At 38.1% G+C, this 25,314-nt stretch overlaps 4 protein-coding genes, 1 long non-coding RNA gene and 1 pseudogene across 6 annotated transcripts; 4 read left to right on the forward strand and 2 right to left on the reverse strand.

The window, feature by feature from the left end:
* The first annotated feature begins 1,786 nt into the window (after window positions 1–1,786).
* LOC116318374 lies at window positions 1,787–5,808 on the forward strand (annotated as a pseudogene).
* A 5,159-nt stretch (window positions 5,809–10,967) lies between these two features.
* LOC116318387 (hemoglobin embryonic subunit alpha-like) lies at window positions 10,968–25,020 on the reverse strand. 2 transcript variants are annotated; one of them, XM_039611320.1, is made up of 4 exons: window positions 24,820–25,020; window positions 12,224–12,360; window positions 11,929–12,136; window positions 10,968–11,441 (listed from the first exon to the last, which is right to left on the reverse strand). In XM_039611320.1, exons 1-4 carry the CDS (start codon window positions 24,853–24,855, stop codon window positions 11,313–11,315), a joined length of 510 nt encoding a protein of 169 aa, XP_039467254.1. In that variant the 5' UTR covers window positions 24,856–25,020; the 3' UTR covers window positions 10,968–11,312. The 2 variants fall into 2 exon arrangements, with proteins under 2 accessions (XP_039467254.1, XP_031593238.2); XM_031737378.2 differs by lacking the exon at window positions 24,820–25,020 and having other exon boundaries at window positions 12,224–13,876.
* LOC116318384 (hemoglobin subunit beta-like) lies at window positions 12,021–14,647 on the forward strand. Its single transcript, XM_031737376.2, has 4 exons — window positions 12,021–12,102; window positions 13,883–14,001; window positions 14,177–14,399; window positions 14,493–14,647. Exons 2-4 carry the CDS (start codon window positions 13,910–13,912, stop codon window positions 14,619–14,621), a joined length of 444 nt encoding a protein of 147 aa, XP_031593236.1. The 5' UTR covers window positions 12,021–12,102; window positions 13,883–13,909; the 3' UTR covers window positions 14,622–14,647.
* LOC120439935 lies at window positions 16,147–17,246 on the forward strand. Its single transcript, XR_005612849.1, has 3 exons — window positions 16,147–16,186; window positions 16,944–17,035; window positions 17,175–17,246. It is a non-coding gene; the product is annotated as an uncharacterized LOC120439935 (long non-coding RNA).
* LOC116318388 (hemoglobin embryonic subunit alpha-like) lies at window positions 16,879–17,606 on the reverse strand. Its single transcript, XM_031737379.2, has 3 exons — window positions 17,487–17,606; window positions 17,178–17,385; window positions 16,879–17,050 (listed from the first exon to the last, which is right to left on the reverse strand). The coding sequence occupies exons 1-3, from the start codon at window positions 17,582–17,584 to the stop codon at window positions 16,922–16,924; spliced, it is 435 nt and encodes a 144-aa protein (XP_031593239.1). The 5' UTR covers window positions 17,585–17,606; the 3' UTR covers window positions 16,879–16,921.
* Window positions 21,985–22,813, forward strand: LOC116318385 (hemoglobin subunit beta-like). Its single transcript, XM_031737377.2, has 3 exons — window positions 21,985–22,114; window positions 22,274–22,496; window positions 22,582–22,813. The coding sequence occupies exons 1-3, from the start codon at window positions 22,023–22,025 to the stop codon at window positions 22,708–22,710; spliced, it is 444 nt and encodes a 147-aa protein (XP_031593237.1). The 5' UTR covers window positions 21,985–22,022; the 3' UTR covers window positions 22,711–22,813.
* Window positions 25,021–25,314: the final 294 nt, after the last annotated feature.

A 25,314-nucleotide genomic window follows, 5' to 3' on the forward strand; every position in this document is an offset into this window, starting at 1 on the left:
TGTGATAAGCTGCAGGATTCAAACACAAGTGTAACTTATAAATACATGTTCATACTTTTATTCCACAATCAGAGAGAAAGAAACAGAGAGAGTGCAGGACAGACAGACAGGTGACAGTCTCAGGTGTACACACTGCTACAAAACAGCACAAGAGAAGGAGGATTTAGTGTTTGTGTTATTATGAGTGCTAAACAAGAAGAGTTCCCAGATGGTCCAGTGGACACATGTGTGACTCCTGTGATTAAAGCATCTTTCTTTCAACTTAACGAGTGAACGGTCAGCTCGTTCAAACACACGTTAAAGTCCGTTTGGCTCGACACCACCGAACAGAGGCAGCAATATAACATAGCTAACATTAACAGTGCAGTGAATCCTGCTTGTGCCGTGATATTCAGGACTGCAAACCGAGCAGCATCACTGACTTTCAGCTTGTTGTGTTTGTGGATATATGACTGACTTTAATTATCCACAAAATCATCAGATTCTCTGTAAGATTAAGGTCGACTATCTAACGGCGTATAAAGTAAAGGCTTTAAAACAAAGTAAATGCTGAAAGTACAAACATCGCTAATGTCACATAACTTTGCCGGCATGTGGCCAACAGTAATGTTTTAATGTTCCTCATTATTAAACATTTGCACATAAATAAGTGACATAATATTCAGAACTTACTTTTGAAAGTTTACTCTTTGGCCGCTCCACTTCTTTGAAGTGTCTCCCAGTGCACTTGTTAGCATGTTTTGGTTCGTGCAACTGGTCCGTCCGGGTATTGTCTCCCCAGAAACATTTCCGTTGTCTTTTTTCCTATTTCCGTTGTGCTTTGTGTGCTTTTGCAGCGTTTTTCTTTTTGCAGCGTTTTTCTTTTTGCAGCATTTTTCTTTTTGCAAGTGTTTTTCTTTTTGCAGCGTTTTTCTTTTTGCAGCATTTTTCTTTTTGCAAGTGTTTTTCTTTTTGCAGCGTTTTTCTTTTTGCAGCATTTTTCTTTTTGCAGCATTTTTCTTTTTGCAAGTGTTTTTCTTTTTGCAGCATTTTTCTTTTTGCAGCATTTTTCTTTTTGCAAGTGTTTTTCTTTTTGCAGCGTTTTTCTTTTTGCAGCATTTTTCTTTTTGCAGCATTTTTCTTTTTGCAAGTGTTTTTCTTTTTGCAGCGTTTTTCTTTTTGCAGCGTTTTTCTTTTTGCAGCATTTTTCTTTTTGCAAGCGTTTTTCTTTTTGCAGCGTTTTTCTTTTTGCAGCATTTTTCTTTTTGCAGCGTTTTTCTTTTTGCAGCATTTTTCTTTTTGCAGCATTTTTCTTTTTGCAAGTGTTTTTCTTTTTGCAGCATTTTTCTTTTTGCAGCATTTTTCTTTTTGCAAGTGTTTTCTTTTGCAGCGTTTTTCTTTTGCAGCATTTTTCTTTTGCAGCATTTTCTTTTTGCAAGTGTTTTCTTTTTGCAGCATTTTTCTTTTTGCAGCATTTTTCTTTTTGCAAGTGTTTTTCTTTTTGCAGCGTTTTTCTTTTTGCAGCATTTTTCTTTTTGCAAGTGTTTTTCTTTTTGCAAGTGTTTTCTGAAGTTGCAGTCCGTTTGGCCTCTCAGGGCCACCGTAGCTAACACCACTTTTAGTCCGGATCAGAACTAAGGACAAGGGCTGTTAATAAGTCAGATATAGTTTTTGCCAGAAGTTTGGAAAAAGAACAGAAAAAAGACAAGGACATTAAACATTAAAAACACCATCAACTCGACATCAATTGTTCGATGCCATTCAGTGTCGAATATTCATTTACCAATAAACCTAATTGTAAATGAATATGATAAAATGTAAGGCAGAATTTAACTGATTTTGAAGGTGTGCTTTTTACATAAGGAGAAAAGCTCAAAAATAATATACATTTTCTTCATTTGTTTTTTTTTAATGTTTTCTCAGCACCTGCACATATGAGCATCTAATTTATTCAAGTGCGTTTTTTAACTCTAACCTTTTAATATATGTAGATTTTTTTTTTTCGTTCATTAGCAATTTTGTGACTATTTCTTTTAGACTGCATGCCCCCTCATACTGACATCAGTTCTTTAATGCATTTATCGCTATTTTACTAACTAATTTGACGTTAGGTATTATTTTGTACTTATTTTACCTTATAAATACTGCGGGACTTATAAGGTAAAATAACACAGCGACTAAAAATACTTGAGAACAGGGTGTGGTTACTTTTATCTCTAGAAATGGCTTATTAAACGCGAACAGGAAGGCATGGATTAGATTTGATACTGGGTGTGGTCCAATTTAGTTCCATATAAAGAAAGATAGTAACAAACAATTTTCACCAGAATTTAGTTAACTTTTCTTTCTGCTGCGTAAACCTTTAAAGGCAGACATGAGTCTCTGGAAAGGACAAAACCGTGGTGTCGTCCTTCTGGGATAAAGCGACTCCGAAAGCCCCTGAGATTGGAGCTCTGGGCTGGTTGGTTTTCATTATTTTCTGTTTTGACGATGTGCACACATCATGCACCACATTCTATGTAATAACTTCTCTCTGTCATAGCTTATCACGTTCACGTTTTACAGGATGCTGATTGCATATCCGCAAACCAAGACCTACTGTTCTCACTGGGCCGACCTGAGTCCAGATTGTGCACAGGTGAAGATGCACGGCGCCAACATCATGGCGTCGGGAATATGGACGACCTTGTTGGAGGTCTGGCCAATCTAAGCTAGCTACATCCTTTCAAGCTCAGAGTGGACCCTGCCAACTTCAGGGTAAGCTTACTGAGGGAATGATCCATGCATTGTTCATAAGTCCATACAATTTCTCAATGAGCAAAATACTAAAAGTAATAATACTTTGTATATAAAGCTATAATGTTGTTGCACAGTACACACTGCAATAGTTACAGCCTTTTGCACATGCTCTACTGTAAAATAACAAATGACAAAGTAAAATGTCGATCAGAGCTATTTCTTAGATTTTATAAACTTTGTAATATATTGTATTATTTAATTAGTTCAGTATGTTACTGTTATTGTCTTGGAGCAACTGTAACCCACATAATTTCCTTAGGGATTATTAAAGTATTCTGACGCTGAGTCTGAAATTTAATGTATTTCTCGTTATTTATGAATTAATACGTTTCTCCACATTTATTTATTTATACAGATTCTTGCTCACAACATCATCTTGTGCATGGCCATGTTCTTCCCCGAAGACTTCACCCCTGAAGTCCACGTCTCCTTTGACAAGTTTCTACAGAACTTGTCTTTGGCGCTGTCCGACAGATACCGCTAAACTCCAGATTCAGGCGCACCAATCGCTGCATGGAGCGTGTCATCCGCCACACTACCAACATCCATTTTATAATAGAAGAACTCAGTTACTATATGAAATTAATACACGCTTACGTTTCTTTTACTTTAGTCACAGTAGACACTTGTATATTTTTTTAAATTCTCAATAAAATAAAACTGTTTAACTTGCTCCGACAGCACACACCTCGGACACGCCCCTTTACTCTTTAACTTGTGAAGGGTGCCCTGGTGTGTCGTCTCTCATCCAACACATTAAATTAGAAATTCTGACTTCCTGTGCCCACGAGTGATTTAGGGATGATTAAAAAAGCAAGTAAAACACATACTTCTAATTTTCATAATAGGCCAAGCTAAAGTAATAATTATATACGACATCAGAGTCACACTATCAATGAGGAGCTGTTATAATGCCGGGTGGGTGCGTAGACCATCTGATATCTCTGAGCTGTGTAGTTGGCCTTTTTCGTCTTTCGGCTGCCCTCTTTAGAGGTCACTACAGCAGATCATGCTTCATCCACGAACCTCCTCCTCGTCTTTTCCTTCTGAATGACAGCTTTCCTTAGATAAATGAGCTGTCATGGCAAGGCAGATACTGCGGTGCACCCTAAAATAATCTCGTCGCCCCTAGTCACTGTCATAGTTTTACACATGACAATATTGTTATAAAAAAAAAGCTAGCATTAACACTTTGATTCTAGCTACACAGAATTAACACAGAATATGAATTTCAAAACTGAATATATTTCACAGTGTCACCCCAACCCTTTCTTTGAAAAACGGTTCAGCCCATAGCAGCCCCTCTAAACTGTTTTATTTCTTGTTGTCAGTAACTGTCGCCTATGATTGGTGCCAGAGCACATCTTGAATGAAGAGGAATCTCAGATTTCAACACAGATAGAAACACAGATGAAAATTCAATCATAACCATAATGAGGATGGCTGAAAGTCAGCATTGTTTCAAATTTTATGAGGGGAAACAGAAGTCATAAAATACACATAAGCACTAAAGATTTGCTCACTCAACGTTGAAGTGAATATATGTGAACTAGTGTGTATTATAAATTAGTCTGTAGTTCTGTAGCCTTAATTATTTCATCAGTCTGCGAAGTAGCACACACTTTGATTCCCAAAAATCAAGTAGTCGTGCGAATTCCTGCACCCATCAAATCTGTTAGCTCATAGAGTCCATCATAGATGTTTTATGATTATATGTATTGTCTCCCATGTCAAAGGAGTTTGCAAAGAAACCTGGATGACCTGGATGACTGAGAACCTTCACAGACATATTGTCTCCCATAAATCACTGGGATTTGTCTTTGGACAATGCACAGTGCGGGTGGGGTGCTACCAGTGGCGGGTTTTGATATGGGCGACATGGGAGGTTGCCCAGGGCAGCATTGTGGTGGGGGCGGCATCATACCATGCTGCCCCGACATCATGCCAGCGCATTTTGGGGATTGCATGGGCACCGAAAACAAACCAACAAACTACGGCTGTCAACGTTAATGCCGTCTTCAGGATTAACGTGATTAAAATTTTTAACACAATTAATCCATCAGAATGACTCCAAATCCCTGAAATGTTTCTGTCAACGCATTTTGGGCAGTTTATCCAAAGTTTGTCCATTCTGCGCTCCAGATGGGTTGATCGCGTTAATCATGATGGCGGTGTTAACGCGTTAACGTTGACAGCCCTACAACAAACACAAAAACTGAAGACATTATGATACAGACTTATAATTTGCACCGATGTGTTTTCCAAAATCTATCACACACATATACCCGAAAAGTGAGTGTGAGGGCCCTTGGTGCGCCTGCTGCTGATGCTGCTGTGCTGAAGTCTCGCACACAACCTGTCTGAAGGGGAGGGGGCAGGCTGCTTCCATAATATTGTCAATCCAAGCCCATTATGTATTTTTTTTTTTTCCTGGTTTGTGTGAAATCCAAGAAAAAAAAACATATACAAGGTGTAGGTCTATTAGTTTATAATGTGGGGTTGGGTGTTTATAGTAGAGTGCAAAAATTACTGATGGGAGGTGGAAAAGAAAAGGTCAAAGCCATCAGGTCCTCAGTTTAGAAAAAAAGAGAAAAGGAGAAAGGAACAAAAGATACAGGTAAGCAGATGTGTCTTTGGATAATGGCAGGTATTGTGTATCCTGAAACAAGATAACATTCATTAGTGGGGATTGGGAAAACTTCTGTTTACCTTTGTTAGCCACTTTGCTATGATAGTAAACAGTAGACAGACAGTAGACACTGATGTGGCTTACTGAATCTTTTGGACTGTGTTCAGCATAATATTAATTAGCCGTTAATTGGAAGAGATGTATTGTTGATTTGTCTGCTATTCTCACTGTATGATGAATTATAAAGGCTGTTTGTTAGCCATCTGCATACACTCCTTCTGCCAGCAGGGGGCGGCAGAGGCAGTGTTCGCCCAGGACACCAAACAGGCTAGGACCGCCCCTGGGTGCTACTAAATGATTCTATACATATAAACACAAATAAAGGTTTCATGATATACTGATTATGTTCTCCCTTAAAACGTCATTGTGGCACTTCCGATCCCCTCCGGTGCGGTAGTGCTGAAGAATAAATTCAGTATCCTGGATCCTGTGGACTTTCCTCCTCTGGCCGCTAGCCCTCGCCACCCCGCTGTGTCGCTGAAATCTGCACCATCTCCACCACTACGTCCCCGGAGCCGTGGCGGGCAGCCCGGCGCTGTGGCGCAAACTCGCCGTGGAGAACTGTTCTTCACCCCGGCTCCTCGGAGAAGAGGACCCACGGCGCAGCTACCTGGGAGTCACGCACGCGGTCCGGCTGGTGCATCTCCATCTGAACACCCCCGGTGCCGTGGCGCAGGCGTCTCAGATGGCCAGCAGTCCCCGGTGGCATCTCCTCTCTCCACGCTGGTCCTCGGAGATTCCATCGTCAGGAACGTGCGGATGAGGGGGGCGCTCACGCTGTCGTTCCCGGGAGCCACCGTTGTCGACATAGTGGACAGAATTCCCAACATCCTGGCGTCCCACCCACAGGCCAACCGGCTCATCATCCACATCGGCACCAATGACATCCCCAAACAGCAATCTGAGCTGCTGAAGCTGGACTTCCTCCAACTCTTCAGCCTCCTTGGTCAGTTGCAGGTGAGTGCTTTTATCTCCGGCCCCACCCCCACCTGCGGCAGAGGGATAGGCCGTTTCAGCCGGCTGCTCAGCCTTAACACCTGGCTCTCCTCCGCCTGTGTCTCCCACGGCGTGGGTTTTATTAACAATTTTGATGCCTTCTGGGAGAGGAGACATCTTTTTGGGGCAGACGGACTCCACCTCAACGCCTGGGGACGCCGTTTGCTGTCCGCCAATTTGGTATTTGGCGTACAGCACTCCCGCACACGGCCCTGTCATTACCCCAAACCGACACTACCCGCTGATCTGTCCTCCACTGACTGATGTCCCCCTGGTCCCAGCTCCTATATTTGTTCCACTTTTAACAGTAATACACAAAACCCTGGACTCGGACCTCTCTCTCCCACAGTCAACACAATACCCGTCATAATCACAAACAGAGAGCAACACAATTATCATAAATCCAGTAACTCCAAAACATTAATAACCTCCGGCCTCTTCAAAATCTCAGACTTCATTGAACTCTACTGTCAAAAATCCACCAGTCTCAATTAGTATGGCACTTTTAAATGTCCGCTCTCTGTTGAAAAAGTCTTTTATTATTAATGATTTAATTTTAGATAATAAACTTGATTGTTTATTTTTAACTGAAACATGGCTGGGTTCGGATGCACCAGTTGTTCTCACTGAGGCCTCCCCACCAAATTTTAATTTCTCTTTTTCCTTTAGAAGTGGTAAGAGAGGTGGTGGGACTGCATCTTTAACCAATAACACACTCACCACCAAACAAATTTTATTTGATCATTTTACCACTTTCGAATTCCACGCTATTGTTTTTAGCAGCCCTCCAGTTTTATCTGTCACAATTTATAGACCACCTAAAGACAGTGCTGCTTTTATCAAGGAATTCTCAGAATTTTTAACAAACATACATTCAAAATATAACATGATAATTCTAACCGGTGATTTTAATCTGCACATAGATAATCCTTCTGACCCTACATCAAAAGAATTCTTAAACATTCTTCACTGTATGGATTTTACCCAGCACGTCACGCAGCCGACTCACAACAGAGGACACACTCTGGACCTGGTCATCACCCATGGGCTGTCCACCAGTGTGTCCTCTGTTGTTGACTTAGCTGTCTCTGACCACTACTGTGTGTTTTTTAACATCACCGGTTTTATTCAGCGGGAGACCTCGGTGCGAACTGTGAGGAGGCGCTATCTAACCTCTGAAGTGGCTGCAAATTTTACCAGGGTTTTAGACAAATGCCCCCCTGTGATTCTACCTGCACCCTGTGATTTTATTTTTAATCATTTTAACCTCAAACTGAAGAAAAGCCTTGACTCCGTTGCTCCACTCACCACCAAAAAGATTAACGTAAAACGTGTATCACCCTGGAGAAACGAAGAAGTCAAAAAACTCAAAAGAAATTGCAGGGCAGCAGAAAGGAGATGGAGGAAAAATAAAAATGAAATCAACTATCAAATACTTTGCGAGCAACTTAAAATTTACAATAATACACTAAGGAATTCAAGAAATTCATACTTCGCCAAAATAATCAGTAATAACAAAAATAATCCCAAGGTCCTCTTCTCCACCATAGATCACTTATTTAACCCTGATTTTAACAGCTCCCAAAGAAACCCCACAGACTCACTCTGTGAGCAGTTTGCAGACCACTTCAGGGGAAAAATCAACACCATCAGATGTGATATTTTATCTTCTCGTGATATGATTTTAACACATCTGAGGGCTCGACTGTACCTGAGGAGACACTGGACAGCTTTGTCCTGGTTAATGCTGAGAACCTTAAGAAAGTTTTCTCCACAGTGAGACCCACCACATGTCTTTTAGATCCAATCCCCTCTCCACTTTTTAAAACACTTTATGGATTTTTTGAAGCTGAGCTTTTATACATGATGAATTGCTCTCTTCAGTCGGGTGTCTTCCCTGCTGCCTTTAAAACGGCGGTGGTGAGGCCCCTTCTGAAGAAGAGCAATTTGGATTGCAATAATTTTAATAACTACAGACCTGTATCCAACTTACCATTTTTAAGTAAAATTTTAGAAAAACTTGTTTTTATTCAGATTAATGATTTTCTGAATGATAAACAGATCCTAGAAATATTTCAGTCTGGATTTAGGGTGAACCACAGCACAGAGACAGCTCTCCTAAAGGTTTTAAATGATATTAGATGTAACTGGGACTCCCAAAAGCTCTCAGTCCTGGTGCTACTGGATCTAAGCGCAGCCTCTGATACAGTAGACCACGCTATACTTTTAAACAGACTGAAACACATGGTGGGCCTCTCTGGTGCTGTACACAACTGGTTCACTTCCTATCTCTCAGACAGAACTTTTATGGTGAGTATGGATACATGCTCCTCTAAGATCCATAAAATGACATGTGGTGTGCCTCAAGGGTCGGTTTTAGGCCCTGTACTTTTTAATTTATATATGCTCCCTCTTGGCGGTGTCATCAGGAGGCATGGACTGAACTTCCACAGTTACGCTGATGACACTCAGCTGTACATCTCCGTGTCTCCTGATGACACCAGACCAATGGATGCCCTTTTTAACTGTATTCTAGATATAAAATCTTGGATGGCAGAAAACTTTTTTACAGCTTAACCAGGACAAAACTGAAGTTTTAATCATCGGTCCTGAGGCTCAGAGAGAGAAACTCTTGTCTAAATTACAGGCATTTTCACTATGTCCTTCTCTACAAGTGAAAAACCTGGGTGTTATTTTTGACTCTGAGCTTGGTTTTATCCCACATATTAAACATGTAACCAAAATTGGATTTTATCATCTAAAAAATATAGCCAGAGTCCGCCCTATTCTCTCTCGGGCCAACACGGAGATGCTGATGCATGCTTTTATTACCAGTCGCATTGATTACTGTAATGCCCTGCTCTCTGGTCTCCCCAAAAAGAATATTTCACCTTTGCAACTTTTGCAAAACTCTGCAGCTCGTGTGCTGACGAAGACCAGAGGGCGGGCCCACATTACACCGGTTTTACAATCGCTGCATTGGCTCCCCGTGTGTTTCAGGATCGATTTTAAAGTTCTTTTATTGGTTTTTAAATGTCTTAATGGTCTTGGGCTTTCTTATCTTTCAGATCTGCTTTTACCATACGAACCCTCGCGGACCCTGAGGTCCTCTGGTACTGGCCTTTTGATTGTCCCTAAAGTCAGGACACATACTCACGGAGAGGCAGCTTTTCAGTCGTATGGTCCTCGACTGTGGAACAGCCTGCCGGAGGAGCTCAGGGCCGCAGAGAACGTTCATGTTTTTAAAAACAGGCTCAAGACCCACCTTTTTAATTTAGCTTTTAACTAACGCTTATTTATTTAATGCTTATTTATTCTATCCTGTTATTCTATTTATATTATTCATTTAGTTTTACCTAATACCTATTGATTGTATTCTTATTCATTTTTTATCTTCTTACTCTGTTTATACTTATATTTATATTATATCCCACTCTTGTTAATTTTATCTTTTTATTCTGTTTATATTCTTATTAGGTCATATCTCCAGTGTTTCCTCGGAGGGTGTTCTCTGCACCGGGGCTGTGATCGACCGTGGCTGCTGGGGCCCTGTGGGTCCTCTGAGCCTGGCTGGGGGGCTTCTTTGCCTCCCTCCTGCTGTGTGCCCAGCCTGGAGGCTGCGGTCTGTGGCCGGCTCCCGGTGCAGACAGCTCCCTGTGATAGTGTTTCCTCACTTGGCTAATACGTACCCAGCCCAATTTTACTCTTTAGGTGTGTGTGTGTGTGTGGGGGGGGGGGGATGTGTGTATCATGACTGCTTCTGTTAATGACAGTGCGGGGAATGAGTGGGAGGGTGGGGTGGGCTGCTTTTAACCATGTAAAGCACTTTGTGCTACAGTTGAAAAGTGCTTTATAAATAAAGATTGATTGATTGATTGATTGATCAATAAAACAATGATTAGGCTAAACTACATCAAGTCTCAGCTTTAATTTGGACATTCGGGAATGGTATCAAACAGAAGCTGTTGCTTGTGAAATGTGGTGCCGAAACTTCAAGATATCAGACCGTTACTGGACACTCTGGCAACTACAGCGACAGGCCTGTGTCAATTTTATCTTTTATTATTTTTATGCATTCACATATTTTTCAAAATTAGTTAGAGCGCAAAAACGCCAACCGGGTGTAACAACTGTTTCGCATGAACTCAAAATCTCCAGCAGGGGCGGAGTGAGATACCAACCGAGGTCACACCCTATGTAAGCTGTCATGGTATTTCAGCGTGATTAAAATAATTCATTTTTTTCCCCCATCGAAAATCCATCCATTCATCCAAAATTCATCCACCCAAGCTAATAAATATGATGATGATAATAATAATAATAATAATAATAATAATAATATTATTATTATTATTATTATTATTATTATTATTATTATTATTATTATTATTATTATTATTATTATTATTATTCTTATTATAACAATAATAAGAAGAAGAAGAAAGTAATCCGGAATAATGACGAAAAAACAGGAACAGCTGGTTCTGGGGGACTGCCTGGTCATTGTAGTTGCTGCTCGTTTGGGTCAATACTTCACTGCTGAGGTCCGTGCAGCTTCCGGGAGAGTCTTTGTAGCTCTAGCCTCCCTGAGAAAACAGTACTACTAGCTCCAGAGGACTGTCACATGCTCTGTTTTTAAGTTGTGTATATAAGCTTTCAATAAATTAATCGCTATTCTTCTTTAATTGGCCCATAAAGAGAAAAAAAACACTTCTGGTAACAGCTACAATAATAATCCAACTGTTTAAAAACGATCACCACAAATCACAATCGACCACGAGAGTTTAATTGCATTGGATCTTTTATTACAAGTCAGACTGTCAGTGAGTACTCGAGCACATAATGCAGTTTATCTGTATTTCTCAGACAGGGCGAGAGCCACAGCAGCCAGGAACTTGTCCATAGCCACATGGACCTCAGGGGTGAAGTCCTGGGGGAACATGGTGGACAGGACCACGAGGAGGTTGTGAGACAGAACCTGTGGAAAGATGATGATCACATTGAAATGAATGAACTTTTTATTTATTTATTTGTAACCAGAGAACATCAATTCAGATCAACCAGTAATCTAAAGGTCAAATGAAAGCTGAGTTAGACTGAGTTTAATTTGTAGTCTAATCACTGTTTACAACAGAACAGAAAAATTAATTTGGCAAACGCTGTCATGGTAAGTGGACCGTTGTATATATATTGCTTTTCTAGTCTACTGGAGCATTCAAAGCACTTCATACAACTTGCCCAACTGACCCATTCATACAAGTACTTCTTTTTCTATGACTAGGCTCTTTTCTCTCTAACATTCACACAAATTGACACTCCAGTGATTACACTGGAGTATTGCAGTATGCCTCAGTATCTTGTCCAAGAATACTTTGACAGTCAGGGACTGAACCACAAACTTTTTATTAAGTAGATGACCTCAAATAATGTCACCCCACAAACATGACAGTAATAATTTTCAGTACCTTGAAGTTAGCAGGATCCACTCTCAGAGTGAAGGCGTGCAGCTCACTGAGGCTCAGAAGAGCTCCGGTCAGATCGTCGATTTTGCTGACAGCATCAGTAACTGCAGCCATCACGGTTGCTCCGTGCTTCTTCACCGGGGCAGAGCGGGGGCTCAGGTCCTTCCAGTGGGAGAAGTAAGTCTTGGTCTGAGGGTACACTGTCAGCATCCTGGGTAAAAATGTAAGAGAACAAACCATTGAGTATGAGACAGAAATGCAGAACAGGTTTTTGTAGGCAGTGTGGGGCCATATTTACCTGGAGACAGCATCACAGCCGATTTGTTCCTCCTTGCCAGCCACTTTAGCCCAGAAGGCTTTGACTGTGTTCTTGTCCTTTGCAGAAAGACTGGTCATCTTGCCTGTTGTTGCTGTTGGAGTTGTGTTCAGCTCAATCTGTGGAGGTCTTATATATGAAACAGGAAATGCACACACCCGACCCACCTCGCAGATAAGGTCCTGGCATTTGAGCATGTTCAAAATGATATGTAACAGTTCCCATGAGACAAATACCAAACAAAAGACTGTATAAGGCAAGACAACTTAACAAGATAATCAGGATTCATTTCTTCTTTTTGGCTTCACTTAAGAAACATCTTCATTAAATGAATGTGCACATTTTAAAACTTAAATTTTCAGTGAGAGCCAGTTAAATCAAATCAGTAACCCTCCAATTTTTGTATTCATATCAGTCTAATATTACCATTTAATTCACGACAAGTCACCTGTTAGTTTGTATTTCTTTATCTATTTATGTATTTAATAATAATAATTTGAGAAAAAGCAAAATGGGTACATGATCATAACTTTAAAAAGGCTGTTGGCTTCAAATTTGGGTCTGGAAAGATAGCTGGATTTATAGCAGGGCTTTATAGATACATTTACTGTACATACACATGCATCTAAATGTTTATGGCTGTATTTAGAGTAACAAGTCATTGGCTAATTTATGTTTCCAAACAGATGATCAAAAACCAAATCCTAATGTGGAAAGCAGCTATCACAGATATGACTGAACTTAGAGAGTCCAGGGATGTTGTTTTAATGTGTAGGTTAAAATTTAAATACTTTTGTTTAGGCTATCATTTACCAACACTACAACCAAAATCTATGTCAATGACATTCGCTTCAAAAAAACTGTCAGTTCTAAGGCTTATCTAATCTTCAGCAGGTGAATCCTCTCACAGGGCAGTTTAAATTTTTACAGCAGCTGTTTGTTCTCTGCAGGAGTTCAAATGTAGCTCAGAGTGGACAGTTGCTACTGATATATTGATGTAAAGTTAAACATCAGGTGTAGAAAATTGAGGATGAAAAACAGGTTCTAAAATATGGCAGAAATACTGAAAATATTTAAGAGAATGACAGAAAAGGTTTTGTGGATTACCAGAAAAAAACAAAAGTGGAGACAAAGTTATTTAATTTTTTTTCTACTTACAGCAAGTCAATAAAGGCCTGTAGGATGTGCGGGTGTACCATTCTTTTCTTGTCATTTTCCTCTTTAAGAAAACTCTTTGTGAAGTTTATTTATTAAACGCATGTACAAATGGCAAATGCAGGACCTTAATGTTATGGTTTGGTCGTATGTTAAAATTAAAATCTTCTTCATCCAGTTCTTTATTCCTATCCAAGTCTGCACAATATTTTTGATTATCTTACTTCCAATTTTCTTAACTGTTAGGGGTCACCCAGGGCTGGAGCCTATCCCAAGATATAAGAATAAGTAGTCTGTAAGATATTCCATAATGAAAGTTTCCAACTCATTTTTTGTTAATTTGATAGTTAATCAAAGCTGAACTCAGAACCGTTAAACTGACCAGTTTAGCCAACTCCCACTCTCCAACTCCACCCAATTTCATATCTTTGGGTGGAGTGAAAAGAACTCTTTAAAAGGTGACTTTGTGGCTCTGCTGACCAACAGCACAAGAGCAACAATCAACAAAGCAAAATGGTTGTGTGGACAGACTTTGAGCGCACCACGATCCAGGACATCTTCTCCAAGATCGACTATGCAGTCGTTGGGCAAGCAGCTTTTTCCAGGTGAAGCATTGTTTTGTTTTTTTATATTGACATAAATTTATTTTATAGAAATTTGGGTTATTCAAGTAGCATCTTTATGTGCAATGAAAAAAAAGCTGACATTTTTCATCTGTTACACAATGTAGACTTTTCTTTTAGAACTAAGAGCAAATCAATTATTTACACATTCCCTCAGGTGTTTGATTGTCTACCCCTGGACTCAGAGGTATTTTGGTCAATTTGGAAACCTCTACAATGCTGCTGCTATCGCATCAAATCCAAAGGTTGCTGCTCATGGAAAAGTTATCATGGAAGCTCTGGAAAAAGCAGTGAAGGACATGGACAACATCAAGGCCACATATGCAGAGCTGAGCGCGCTGCACTCTGAGAAACTGCAGGTGGACCCTGACAATTTCATGGTAGGCAATGCTGAACTGACGGCACTGATTCCCAGTATTGCATGTTTGTGTGTGTCAATGAAGATTGCTAAAGCATGTTGTGTTGTGTTGCAGCTCCTGGGTGACTGCTTGACCATTGTGGTTGCTTCCCAGTTGGGTAAAAACTTCACTGCTGAGGTTCATGCAGCTTTCCAGAAGTTCCTGGCAGTGGTGGTGTCCTCCCTCAGAAGACAGTACTACTAAAGAGCTGCAGATGCCCGTCACATGCTCTGTTATTAATTATGTCTCAATAAGTTTTTAAAAAATAAAATATTAAGCAACTTCAGAAAGTTCCCAGTGCCTTTCTTTTTTTTTTTCACTTGCTTTATGATCTTTAAGTTTTAATACAATGTCCTTTGCAAAAACCTTGTATGGACTGCTTAAGGATTAAAGCCATTTTTAAATGCTTGGATGAAAAGACTGCACCCAATGGCTGCCTGAAATCTAGAACCCATGGAAATCACCAAATGTTGTTTCCTCCATCGAGTTGCTCTGATAGACCTTGACTGTAGCCTCCAGTTGCCGCTTGTTTGTGGAAAGGCATGCTCTGTTGGTCAGAGATCAGGTGACTGACTTGGAGACTGTGAACATCCAATTTCTTTGCCTTGAGAAACTCTTGAATTATTTTTGTAGTATGTTTTGGGTCATTATTTGGACTGTGAAAAACAGTCTGATAACTTTTACAGCATTTCACAAATTCTGAGCTGAGAATATGGTCCTGTAAATTTCATAATTCACCCTGCTACTTCTATCAGCAATTACATCATCAGTAAACACTGATTACCCACTTCCATTGGCAGCCATACATTTCCATGCCATAACACTGCCTCCACCATTCTCTACATGCTTCATATCATGAGCTGCTTCTCTCCTTCTCCCAAATTAATTCCCATCATATAAAATGTTATAGTTTTTCTTACAGATCTCTGCAGGATCTTTCATATGTTTTCTGGCAAAGTCCAGTCTCATCTCCCTGGCTGTCACTGTATTCTGTGGTTTGTTGTAAACTCTATTTCCATTCATGAAGGCATCTCTTAATTGTAGACTCTGACAGTGATACACCAGCCTCTTCACGTAGGTTTTTGGCTTAGTTACATGTCGTGAAAATTGGTTTTCATTGAAATAATTCAGTGATCATGCACTTGTCTGTTTTTGTTCTGGTGTTTCTGAGTTGGTCAGTGCATTCATTCTTTTTAACAAAGCTGAGAGAAAGCCTGCACTTTCTTGCTTTAAAATCCAGTGTGGTGGTGTACAGAGGCAAAACTACACATTTTTTGTAAAATTTTATGTTTGTCCCAACTGATATGGAAGTGACATTACATGCTTGAGTCATTGTATCATGGACCAAGCAGTCAGGAACACACAGGCACAAATGTAATCTTCAAAAAATGGGTTTTATTATACCCCGAAAGGACAAAATGATTACAAAAATTAAAAATGACAAAAATAAACTTTTTTTAAGAATCAAGTGGGCCGTAAAAGAGGTTAACTTAACAAAACTCTACTCAAAATTCACTTAACAAAACAGAACTCAACAAACTGACCTGCCCAAATGAGAAACAGCTCTAGTTAAATAGCAAATGAATAAACCATTATATATACCAAAGGTGAAAACTAAAGAGATAACAGCTAACAATCATTCAGAACCCCATTCCCCCTACATGATCACAAAAGATGGTCCAGTCCATTTTTTGACTTCTGCATTTAAACCAGCTCCACCCTCAGCCTCCTCTTTCACCCAAACCAGGAAGGACTGGAGCAGAGGCCAGGTAACTCAAAAAGAACAGAAATATAATTAAATAACATATACCCATATAAAATAACAAACAATGCAAAACAGAGTCCATGTGACCGTTTGGACTATTAAATTGGTTAACTTATGATCACAGAAGCTTTAGAGCACAATGTAAACATAAGACAAAAAGATCAAATGAACGTTACCCAAGTATTTCCATTGTGTGGTTGCATGTAGCCATCACACATTGCTTAAGGAACCAATCCATCCCTTTAGATACCTAGCCTTAGGACAGAGGACCATTGCTGTCCCTCTCCACTTACTAGAAATTTTAAAAAAATTAATTGTTTGTTATTTTTTTTTTGTTTAACAAATAATTTTTTTTTCAGATTTTGGAAATGTTGATGATAGTATAATTAATAACTAATAATTTGCTACTAATAACTATAGACTAGTCATGTTTAGGAGAAATAGTTCACTGCAGAGTTTGACTGTAAAATAAAACACACAGAAAAAAATTATAAATACTCACCAATTTAAGTGGTTGTTTACATGACCCAAATGAATTCATTCAGGAAGACTTGTCTTCACCTGCCATTGACCTAAACTTATAATGCTTTTAATCTATTGTCTAAACCAAAAACATTTACTGGATCACAAAAATAACCACAACAATTTGATTGCATTTGTTTCCTTTTTTATTCAAATTCAGTTTGACAGTAAGAATTCAATCTCATGCTGCTGTCAGTCATCTGCTCCTGTGTACACTTTAACGATATTTCTCGGACAAGGCACGAGCCACGGCAGCCAGGAACTTGTCCATCGCCACGTGGACCTCGGGAGTGAAATCGTTGGGAAACACGGTGGCCAGGACCACGAGGAGGTTGTGAGCAAGAACCTGTGAAAAGATGATAACATTTAAACAAAATGTTGTTGTTTTGAAAATGTTAATTTGCTGAATCTTCCATTTCTATTTGAATCATTAAACTTATTATAAACTTTCATAAATTATTGTATGTCAGTACCTTGAAGTTAGCAGGGTCCACTCTCAGAGTGAAGGCGTGCAGCTCACTGAGGCTCAGAAGACCACCGGTCAGATCGTCAATTTTGCTGACAGCATCAGTAACTGCAGCCATCACGGTTGCTCCGTGTTTCCTCACCGGGGCAGAGCCGGGGCTCAGGTCCTTCCAGTGGGAGAAGTAAGTCTTGGTCTGAGGGTACACTGTCAGCATCCTGGGTAAAAATGTACAATAAGTACACAGAACAGTACATCGAAAATACAGAAGTAGGTTTAAGCAGTCAATTTGGGGTCGTAAGTCTTAATAAATATGTACCTGGAGACGGCATCACAGCCGATTTGTTCCTCCTTGCCAGCCACTTTAGCCCAAAAGGCTTTGACTGTGTTCTTGTCCTTTGCAGAAAGACTGGTCATCTTGCCTGTTGAATTTCTGTTTGAAGTTGTCTTGACCAACAGAAGCGCTTTAGGCTTTTATATGCGGAACAGTAAACTGACACACCCGGCACACCTCAGAGATAGCAACCTGGACATGCCCACAGTGACATGTAACGGCTTGGGTGAGATAAACGGTACACCAATTGTTATGCTAGCTTTGAAAACTACTAAAGAAAAAGAGTAAATCATTAAAGATGTTTGAATGGTTTCCACTTAATTAAAGTGCACACAATAACAAAAAAAAAAATCAAACCAAAGAGTGGAAAAGAGAAATATATTTCTGAAGAATAGAACCACAAAGTAACATACTTTTATAAATACCTCAAATTTAAATATTTAAATATCTGTACAAATTAAAAAATACCAACAATATATACCAAGTAAGAGCTCTTTCCTGAGAAGTCAGAAATGAATCAAGCATAACACTCAAGCACTAAAAGTAATTGTTTTGTTCAGGAATGCATGAGGAGTTTAAGTTTATTTTAATGGAGTGAGAAAATACCTTTTTGGTCAGTATGACTGCTTTTAATTTCACTTTTGTAATGATCTCTTGTTGGATATGATTTGCATGTTTGTGCTCACGTCTGAATGCAATATCAGTTGTTTTGGGGTCAATCCGTCTCAAATCAAGGCTTCTGCTCTACAATTTTTCATACATTGAAATCTGCAGCAGTGTTTGAACATGAATCTTTCAAAGACTTTCAAAGATAGAATCCTGAAATGTTCACTGGTCTTTCTTAAAATCACAATTAATACGGATCCTGAAATTGAGACAGATACATCACAAAATTTGTGAGCTAGTTCCAAAACAAAAGAAAAACAACAACAAAAAAACTCCGGTACTCATGCAAAGTCCCATATTTGAGCACACATTAATTAAAAACTTCAAATTGCAAAAGCTAACTGCTGATGATTTGATTAAAATTAAATTCCTAGTCACAAAAAATAGGAAAAAGCCATTTTCAGTATAACAATATCAGTAGATTGTCCTGTCCAAATACAACAAAATACTGGAGTTTTCAGATGATACTCTAATTATACCTCAGAAAGTAATTTTGTTACATGTGTGCATATTTTTAGTTTTCAAGACCTGGGTCAGTCCAAACTCAAATCATCACATTTTTTATAACATTTTCTGTTCAACCTTCTCCAGTTTGCATTAACATGTTATAGTTCAGAGTTTGGACATATATTACAATTGCTGTGAAATTTTAGCTTTATATATTAAAAACTTCATCATCTAGTTTCCAGTTCCGCTTTCCCCTGTTTATATAAAAACTTTATGGTCCAAAGTTTCAATATACAGTATATACTGATTGCTGGTAATTTTAGGTTCATATATCAAGTAAGTTTTTATGTTTGTTTTTTTTCAAAGGGCACTTTCATGAAGTTTTTCTTGCAAAAGCCTGAAATTTTCACTGTCCTTTATTATCAAAATGAATCAGAATTGATAATTCAGGACAGATATTTGTCTGAGCATTGGCTAATAAAATATGAAAAAAATTATGTCCTGTAAAGTCCTGTTTTGGAGCACAAACTAATAAAAAACTAAACAATAACGCTAAAATAAACACAGAATACTTCTTAACATTAGATTCTTATTCACAAAAATGAAGAAAATCCCATTTTCATCTAACTTTCATGGTGGACTGAACAAATTTCACAAGCTCAAAATTCTGGAATTTCCAGATAATTCTCAATTTATAACTGAGAAAACAATTTTAAATATGTGCATGTAATATTTTTTATTTTGAAGAAATTTTCTAGTTACATATCATGCTGAGACTTGGTGCCATGGATAATTTGGGCTAAAATATACTAAGAAGCAACAAACATATATAACTTAAAGTATTTATATATAAAGCTAAGATTGTACAGCAATCATGATATGTCCAAACCTTGAAGCATATAATATTTTTCTATTCAAATTGGAGAAGGTTTAACAGTAAACGTTCTATAAATGTGAAGATTAGCGATGGAACGACCCTCAATGAAATCTATCAACAATGAAATTTTTGAACACATTTAACAATTTTTTTTACTAAGTTATGATTAGAGTACAGCATGTATTACATTAACTTTAAACCATTCAGAAATTGTCACTAGTTATTTTTTTTTTTAGCAATTTTAAGTTTTCCATTAATATGTACTCAAATATCAGACTTTGCAGGAGTGCTGGACGTTTTTTTTTCTTGTGTGTATATTTCAGCTAACTCAGACTTTTTCATGTATCGGTCTCAAAGATCTGGCAGATTCTGATTCTATTTTATTTCATTTTCAGGCTTTTATCTGTAAATGTTTGAACATTAATTTGAGATATTCATGTTCAAACATTTATGTAGATTTCAACGTGCAAAAAAAAGTCTGAAAGTAGGTCAAAGGACAGTTTTTCTAAAGAATCTTGACAAATATTTGATATGTGAAAGTTTTACAGCACTCATTATATATATTCAACTGTTTTACTGTAAGATTTGGGCAAATTGGAGACAGTTGAGCATGAAATGTTCTAAAAGTTTGCTTATTTGAGATGAAATGACCCATTTGTTTCTTTACCTGCTATCTATTATTTATTATATTATAACTTCTGCTGTCCTTGTGGCCAGGTTTCTCTTGAAAGGGTTCTCCTTTTGTTTTTTTCAGTGAGACTTTTACCTGAATAAATAAAGGATAACAGGCAAGTAAGTAACTGTAATTTGATATCTCAATCAAAAAATAATATTGTGCTTTACTTTTTTCTGCTTTTTGTTTTTCTTCGTAAAGCTGTACATTTGAAAATTTATGGATAATGAAAATAATTATATTTTGGCATTAACATTTCAATGTAAGTGTTCGTACATATTGGTGGCTTGACCATTATAGAAACATAAAAAATGCTTTAAGAAATTAGGTCAGCTGTAGCACAAACCTCATATTGGCTGGTGATCTAATAAATATGAACACTGCACTAAAAACTTTTGTCATTTAAACTCAAAGACGTAATTTAAATATAAACATTTACAGTGGATTGTACAGCTAAGGGATTCTGATTTAAAATTTGAATTCTGCAGTTAACTAACATTTGTACAGGCACTTACAATTACGTTAACTAAGGTTTGAGGATGACGTTTGTTTCTGTGTTATCTAAACTTCCAACAGGTGGATCCACCCTGAGAGCAATAAATGTTTCCTGGAAATCTGTGTGTTTATCTAACGTTTTGGGGGGGGCACAGAAGAGCTCACATGTGGCTTACAGTTGAGATTTTCCCTTTAGACAGAGGTGATCCTTCATTTCAGTGAAGTGTGAAAAGAACTTACAATTATGAAAGTTAATGAGGCTCAGACTAATAAGTGTGTTGTGAGTTCATAAGGCATATGAACATAACTATAACAAAAAAAGTGTTGGTCTTATGCGTAGTTAAATAAACAACAATACATTCTGTAGTGAACTTAGTTTCCTTTATGCGTGTATCTTATTGTTCTTGTCTTACTAGATATAAACACCATAAAGACTTCCCATTAAGCTTTAGTATTTTTGGTGTCTTTAAAATACTGACAAAATCTCTGATTTCAAAATTTAAGCTGACACATTAGACTGACAGCTTTTGTATTTACATATTTGTTAATTATTTAAAAATACAAAAATGTTTGTTATACTTAACATGTAAAATTAATATTGAAGGAGAAAAACTGATTTACTTTTCTAACTGAGATTATATATTTCTTTATGTCACTTCTTTCACATGCTCTGGCACCAAACGCCCAGTGCCTACACACTTCAGTAAAAATATTTAGATCTGGAAACCGTTTGCTGTTGAATTTGGGCACTTCATACCAAGAAACATGATTGACCGATACACAATTTTAATTTTCAACAAGAAATTAGAATTTTACAGACACTTTAAATACCAGAGTTCCTCCAAAAGTTCCCTTTTCCATTGCACTGACTTACAATCTGGAGTTGGCTGCTCACTGCTCCTAAGCATTTATATCTATATTAGGTACCATGTGTTGGAGAATTATTATATAAATATATTGTTCATACATTAAAGACTTACACTGCTACAGCAAATTTATGTATTCTGTATGACTAAAGCTTATCTCACCAGTCACAGTAATTTTGGTAATTCTAACAGTGAAACTTTTCAACCATCAAAACAAATTAAAAGGAGAAACAAAGATAATTGTTAATTAGATTCTCGAGCAATTATCCAAATCTGGATTAAATTTGTCCATAATAAAAGTTTCAAACTAATTTTTGATTCATTTTGATGGTTTATCAAAGCTGAACTCAGAATCGTTAAACTGAACCAGTTTAGTCAACTCCCACTAGCCAACTCCACCCAATTTCATATCTTTGGGTGGAGTGAAACAGACCTTTAAAAGCTGCATGCGGTGACCTGCTGACCAACAGGACAAGTGAAAAACTCAACAAGACAAAATGGTTGTGTGGACAGACTTTGAGCGCACCACGATCCAGGACATCTTCTCCAAGATCGACTATGCGGTCGTTGGGCAAGCAGCTTTTTCCAGGTGAAGCATTGTTTGTGTTAATATTAAGATACAGAAATTGGGGTTAATTGAGTAGCATCTTTATGTGCAATGAAAAAAGCTGGCATATTTTATGCATTACACAATGTAAATTTTTCTTTTAGAACTAAGAGCAAATCAATTATTTATATATTCCCTCAGGTGTTTGATTGTCTACCCCTGGACTCAGAGGTATTTTGGTGGATTTGGAAACCTCTACAATGCTGCTGCTATCACAACAAATCCAAAGGTTGCGTCTCATGGAAAAGTTATCATGGAAGCTCTGGAAAAAGCAGTGAAGGACATGGACAACATCAAGGCCACATATGCAGAGCTGAGCGCGCTGCACTCTGAGAAACTGCAGGTGGACCCTGACAATTTCATGGTACGTAATGCATTAATGGTACTGATTTTCATTGTTATGTGTGTGTGAGTTGAAGATTGCTAAAGCATGTTGTTTTGTGTTGCAGCTCCTGGGTGACTGCCTGACCATTGTGGTTGCTTCTCAATTGGGTAAAAACTTCACTGCTGAGGTTCACGCAGCTTTCCAGAAGTTCCTGGCAGTGGTGGTGTCCTCCCTCAGAAGACAGTACTACTAAAGAGCTGTTTTAAACCCTTGTCTCAATGAGCTTTAAACAAAATAAAATATTAAGCAGCTTCAGAAAGTTCCGTGTTTTCTTTTTCACTTTGTTTATGATTAAATTAAACTGTCTGTAATGATTAGTTAAACTTAAAAAAACCCCCAACAGTTTACTAAGTTTAGTGTTTAAATACCAAAATGTAAAAGTTTATATCTAACCTATTAGCAAAATAAATTTCAATATCAAAAGTGAAATGATATGGGTTATGATCCTGCTCAAAAATTATAATGTAAAATGAATGCACTGATTTCAGAGCTTGTAAAAACAAAAGCGACGACTAAAAGGACTCCCACAGCAAAGTATGTGGTGCAGAGCGATATAACAAAACCATGCAGCCAAATGCATGCACATAATGTTCAGGACAAAGACCCAGTTTTTGTAGATTTGTTTCCATACATAACCACAGTGGGATGCAAATCAGTCAGTCAACATGTGATTGAAGTGCATACTTTCAGCTTTAATTCAAGAGGTTTTACAAAAGTGTTTCATTAACTTTTTTAGAATTAAAGTAATTTTTATACAAAGTCCCCAGTTTGAGAACTTAAAAATTAATAGGACAACTGACTAATAGGCAGTTTCATGGCCAGGTGAGTCTTTTCCCTTGTTATTTCATGACAAATGTTCAGACATAATATATCAATTTGATTTAAGATGTCAAGAATTTTATAGCCTTTTGCCGTAATTTTAAATATGAGACTCAAAGAGACATTAATGTATACAAGCGAGGCCTTTATTATGGTGAAAAACACAACAAGCCCTTTAAAGAAACAGCAAAAACTTTAGAAATGACCATTGTAGTGTTTCCAGCTCAGCCACACCAAACAACCTTAAACGCAATGAAATACAAGTGCATGATGACAAAAATTATTTCTATGGTGAAGAAAATAAAACTTACAACATCTAACACTCTTGAGGAGCTGTCAAAGTCACAATCAAGAGATACCTTCATGAATTGCAATACTGAGTTTGCACCAAGGTCCAAACCACTGATTACACTGAAGACCAAGAAAGTCAAATTAGACTTTGGCAGAAAGTATTTGACAGAATGCAAAAGTTTTGTGAAACCCCTTGAATGAAAGCTGAAAGTCTGGATTTCAATCACATATTGATGGTTTCATTCACAATCCAGTGTGTATAGTGGCAACAATAAAAACTGTATATTTATTCCAAATTTTATGAAGGTCTGCTTTGGTCTTTGTTTCTGGGCTCGATCTACCTATTTAGTCACAAAAGCTTTTATTGTCCATCTCCACCTACCACAGAGAAAATAGGTTAATGTTTTGTTTTGTTTGAAAATTATTGTTTTATCTAATGGAAATAACTTAGTATCCAGTGTTTCTGTGACTAAATGACTATATTTCTTTATTAATTTTAGTAATTGGTCACTTAATAGATAACAGTCATGCATCAATGGCAGCGTGGTGGCGCGGTGATTAGCGTTGTTGCCTCGCAAGAAGGCCCTGAGTTTGATTCCGCCACCTGGCTGGGGCCTTTCTTTGTGTGTCTGCATGTTCTCCCCGTGTTTGCGTGGGTTCTCTCCTAGTATGCCGGCTTCCTCCCACAGTCCAAAGACATGCAGTTAGTGGGGTTAGATTAATTGGTCATTCTAAATTGCCCATAGGTGCAAATGGTTTTTTGTCTTTATGTGTTAGCCCTGTGACAGACTGAGGACCTGTCCACGGTGTATCCTGCCTCTCGCCTGTCACGATCCTGGGTCTTTTGACCCAGCGTTTTGAGTTTTAGTTTATTTTTATGTTTAAGTCCTTTAGGTTTTCTAAGTTCATTTCTATCATGCCTAGGTTGCCATTATAGTTCTTTTTTATTAGATTCCCCTTGTGTCTTCAACCCCTGTATTAAGTCTCCCTTGCCCTTCATGTGTTTCATGTCTACATGTCTTGTGTTGTCAAGTTCTTGTTGTCATGTCTGCATGTCATTATGTTTCCTGTTTTATTTTGAAGAGGTCTTGTGTTCCTATGTTCAATGTGTTTAGTTTTACTCTCCCCCTGTGACATCGTTATGTTCATTCATATCAGCTGTTTCCCCATGTGTTTCCACTTCCCAGCTCACCTCATGTGTCCATTTAGTCTGTGTGTTTCCAGTCATTCGTCTCCAGGTTGTCTGCTAAGTTCACGTCATGATTCCAGGTCTTTCCATGTATCCATGCCAGGTCTCCATGTTTAAGGCTTTTTCATGTTTTAATTTTAGTTCACCCAGTTTAGGTTATTGTTTAGTTTTACCTGTGCCCTTTCTTTGTATTTATTTTGCCAGACTAAATAAACAGCTCGTTTTCTGTTAAAATTAAGTTTTGTTCTTGCGTGTCTGTGCTTGGGTCCTCTTCCTCATTCCACACAGTCTGGTTCGCAGCCAGACTGTGACATCGCCCTATGGTAGCTGAGATAGGATCCAGCCCCACCCACGACACTGTCAATGATAAGTGGAAAATAATAATTATTATTATTTAAATCGCTATAAATAACTATAGAAAAGAGAAACCACTGCAGAATTTGAAAGTAAAGTAAAAGTGTCCCAACTGCTCATATTCAACGCAGGACAAAAATTCAG

The sequence above is a fragment of the Oreochromis aureus genome, linkage group 4, assembly GCF_013358895.1.
Source record: "Oreochromis aureus strain Israel breed Guangdong linkage group 4, ZZ_aureus, whole genome shotgun sequence".
Lineage (NCBI taxonomy): Eukaryota > Metazoa > Chordata > Actinopteri > Cichliformes > Cichlidae > Oreochromis > Oreochromis aureus.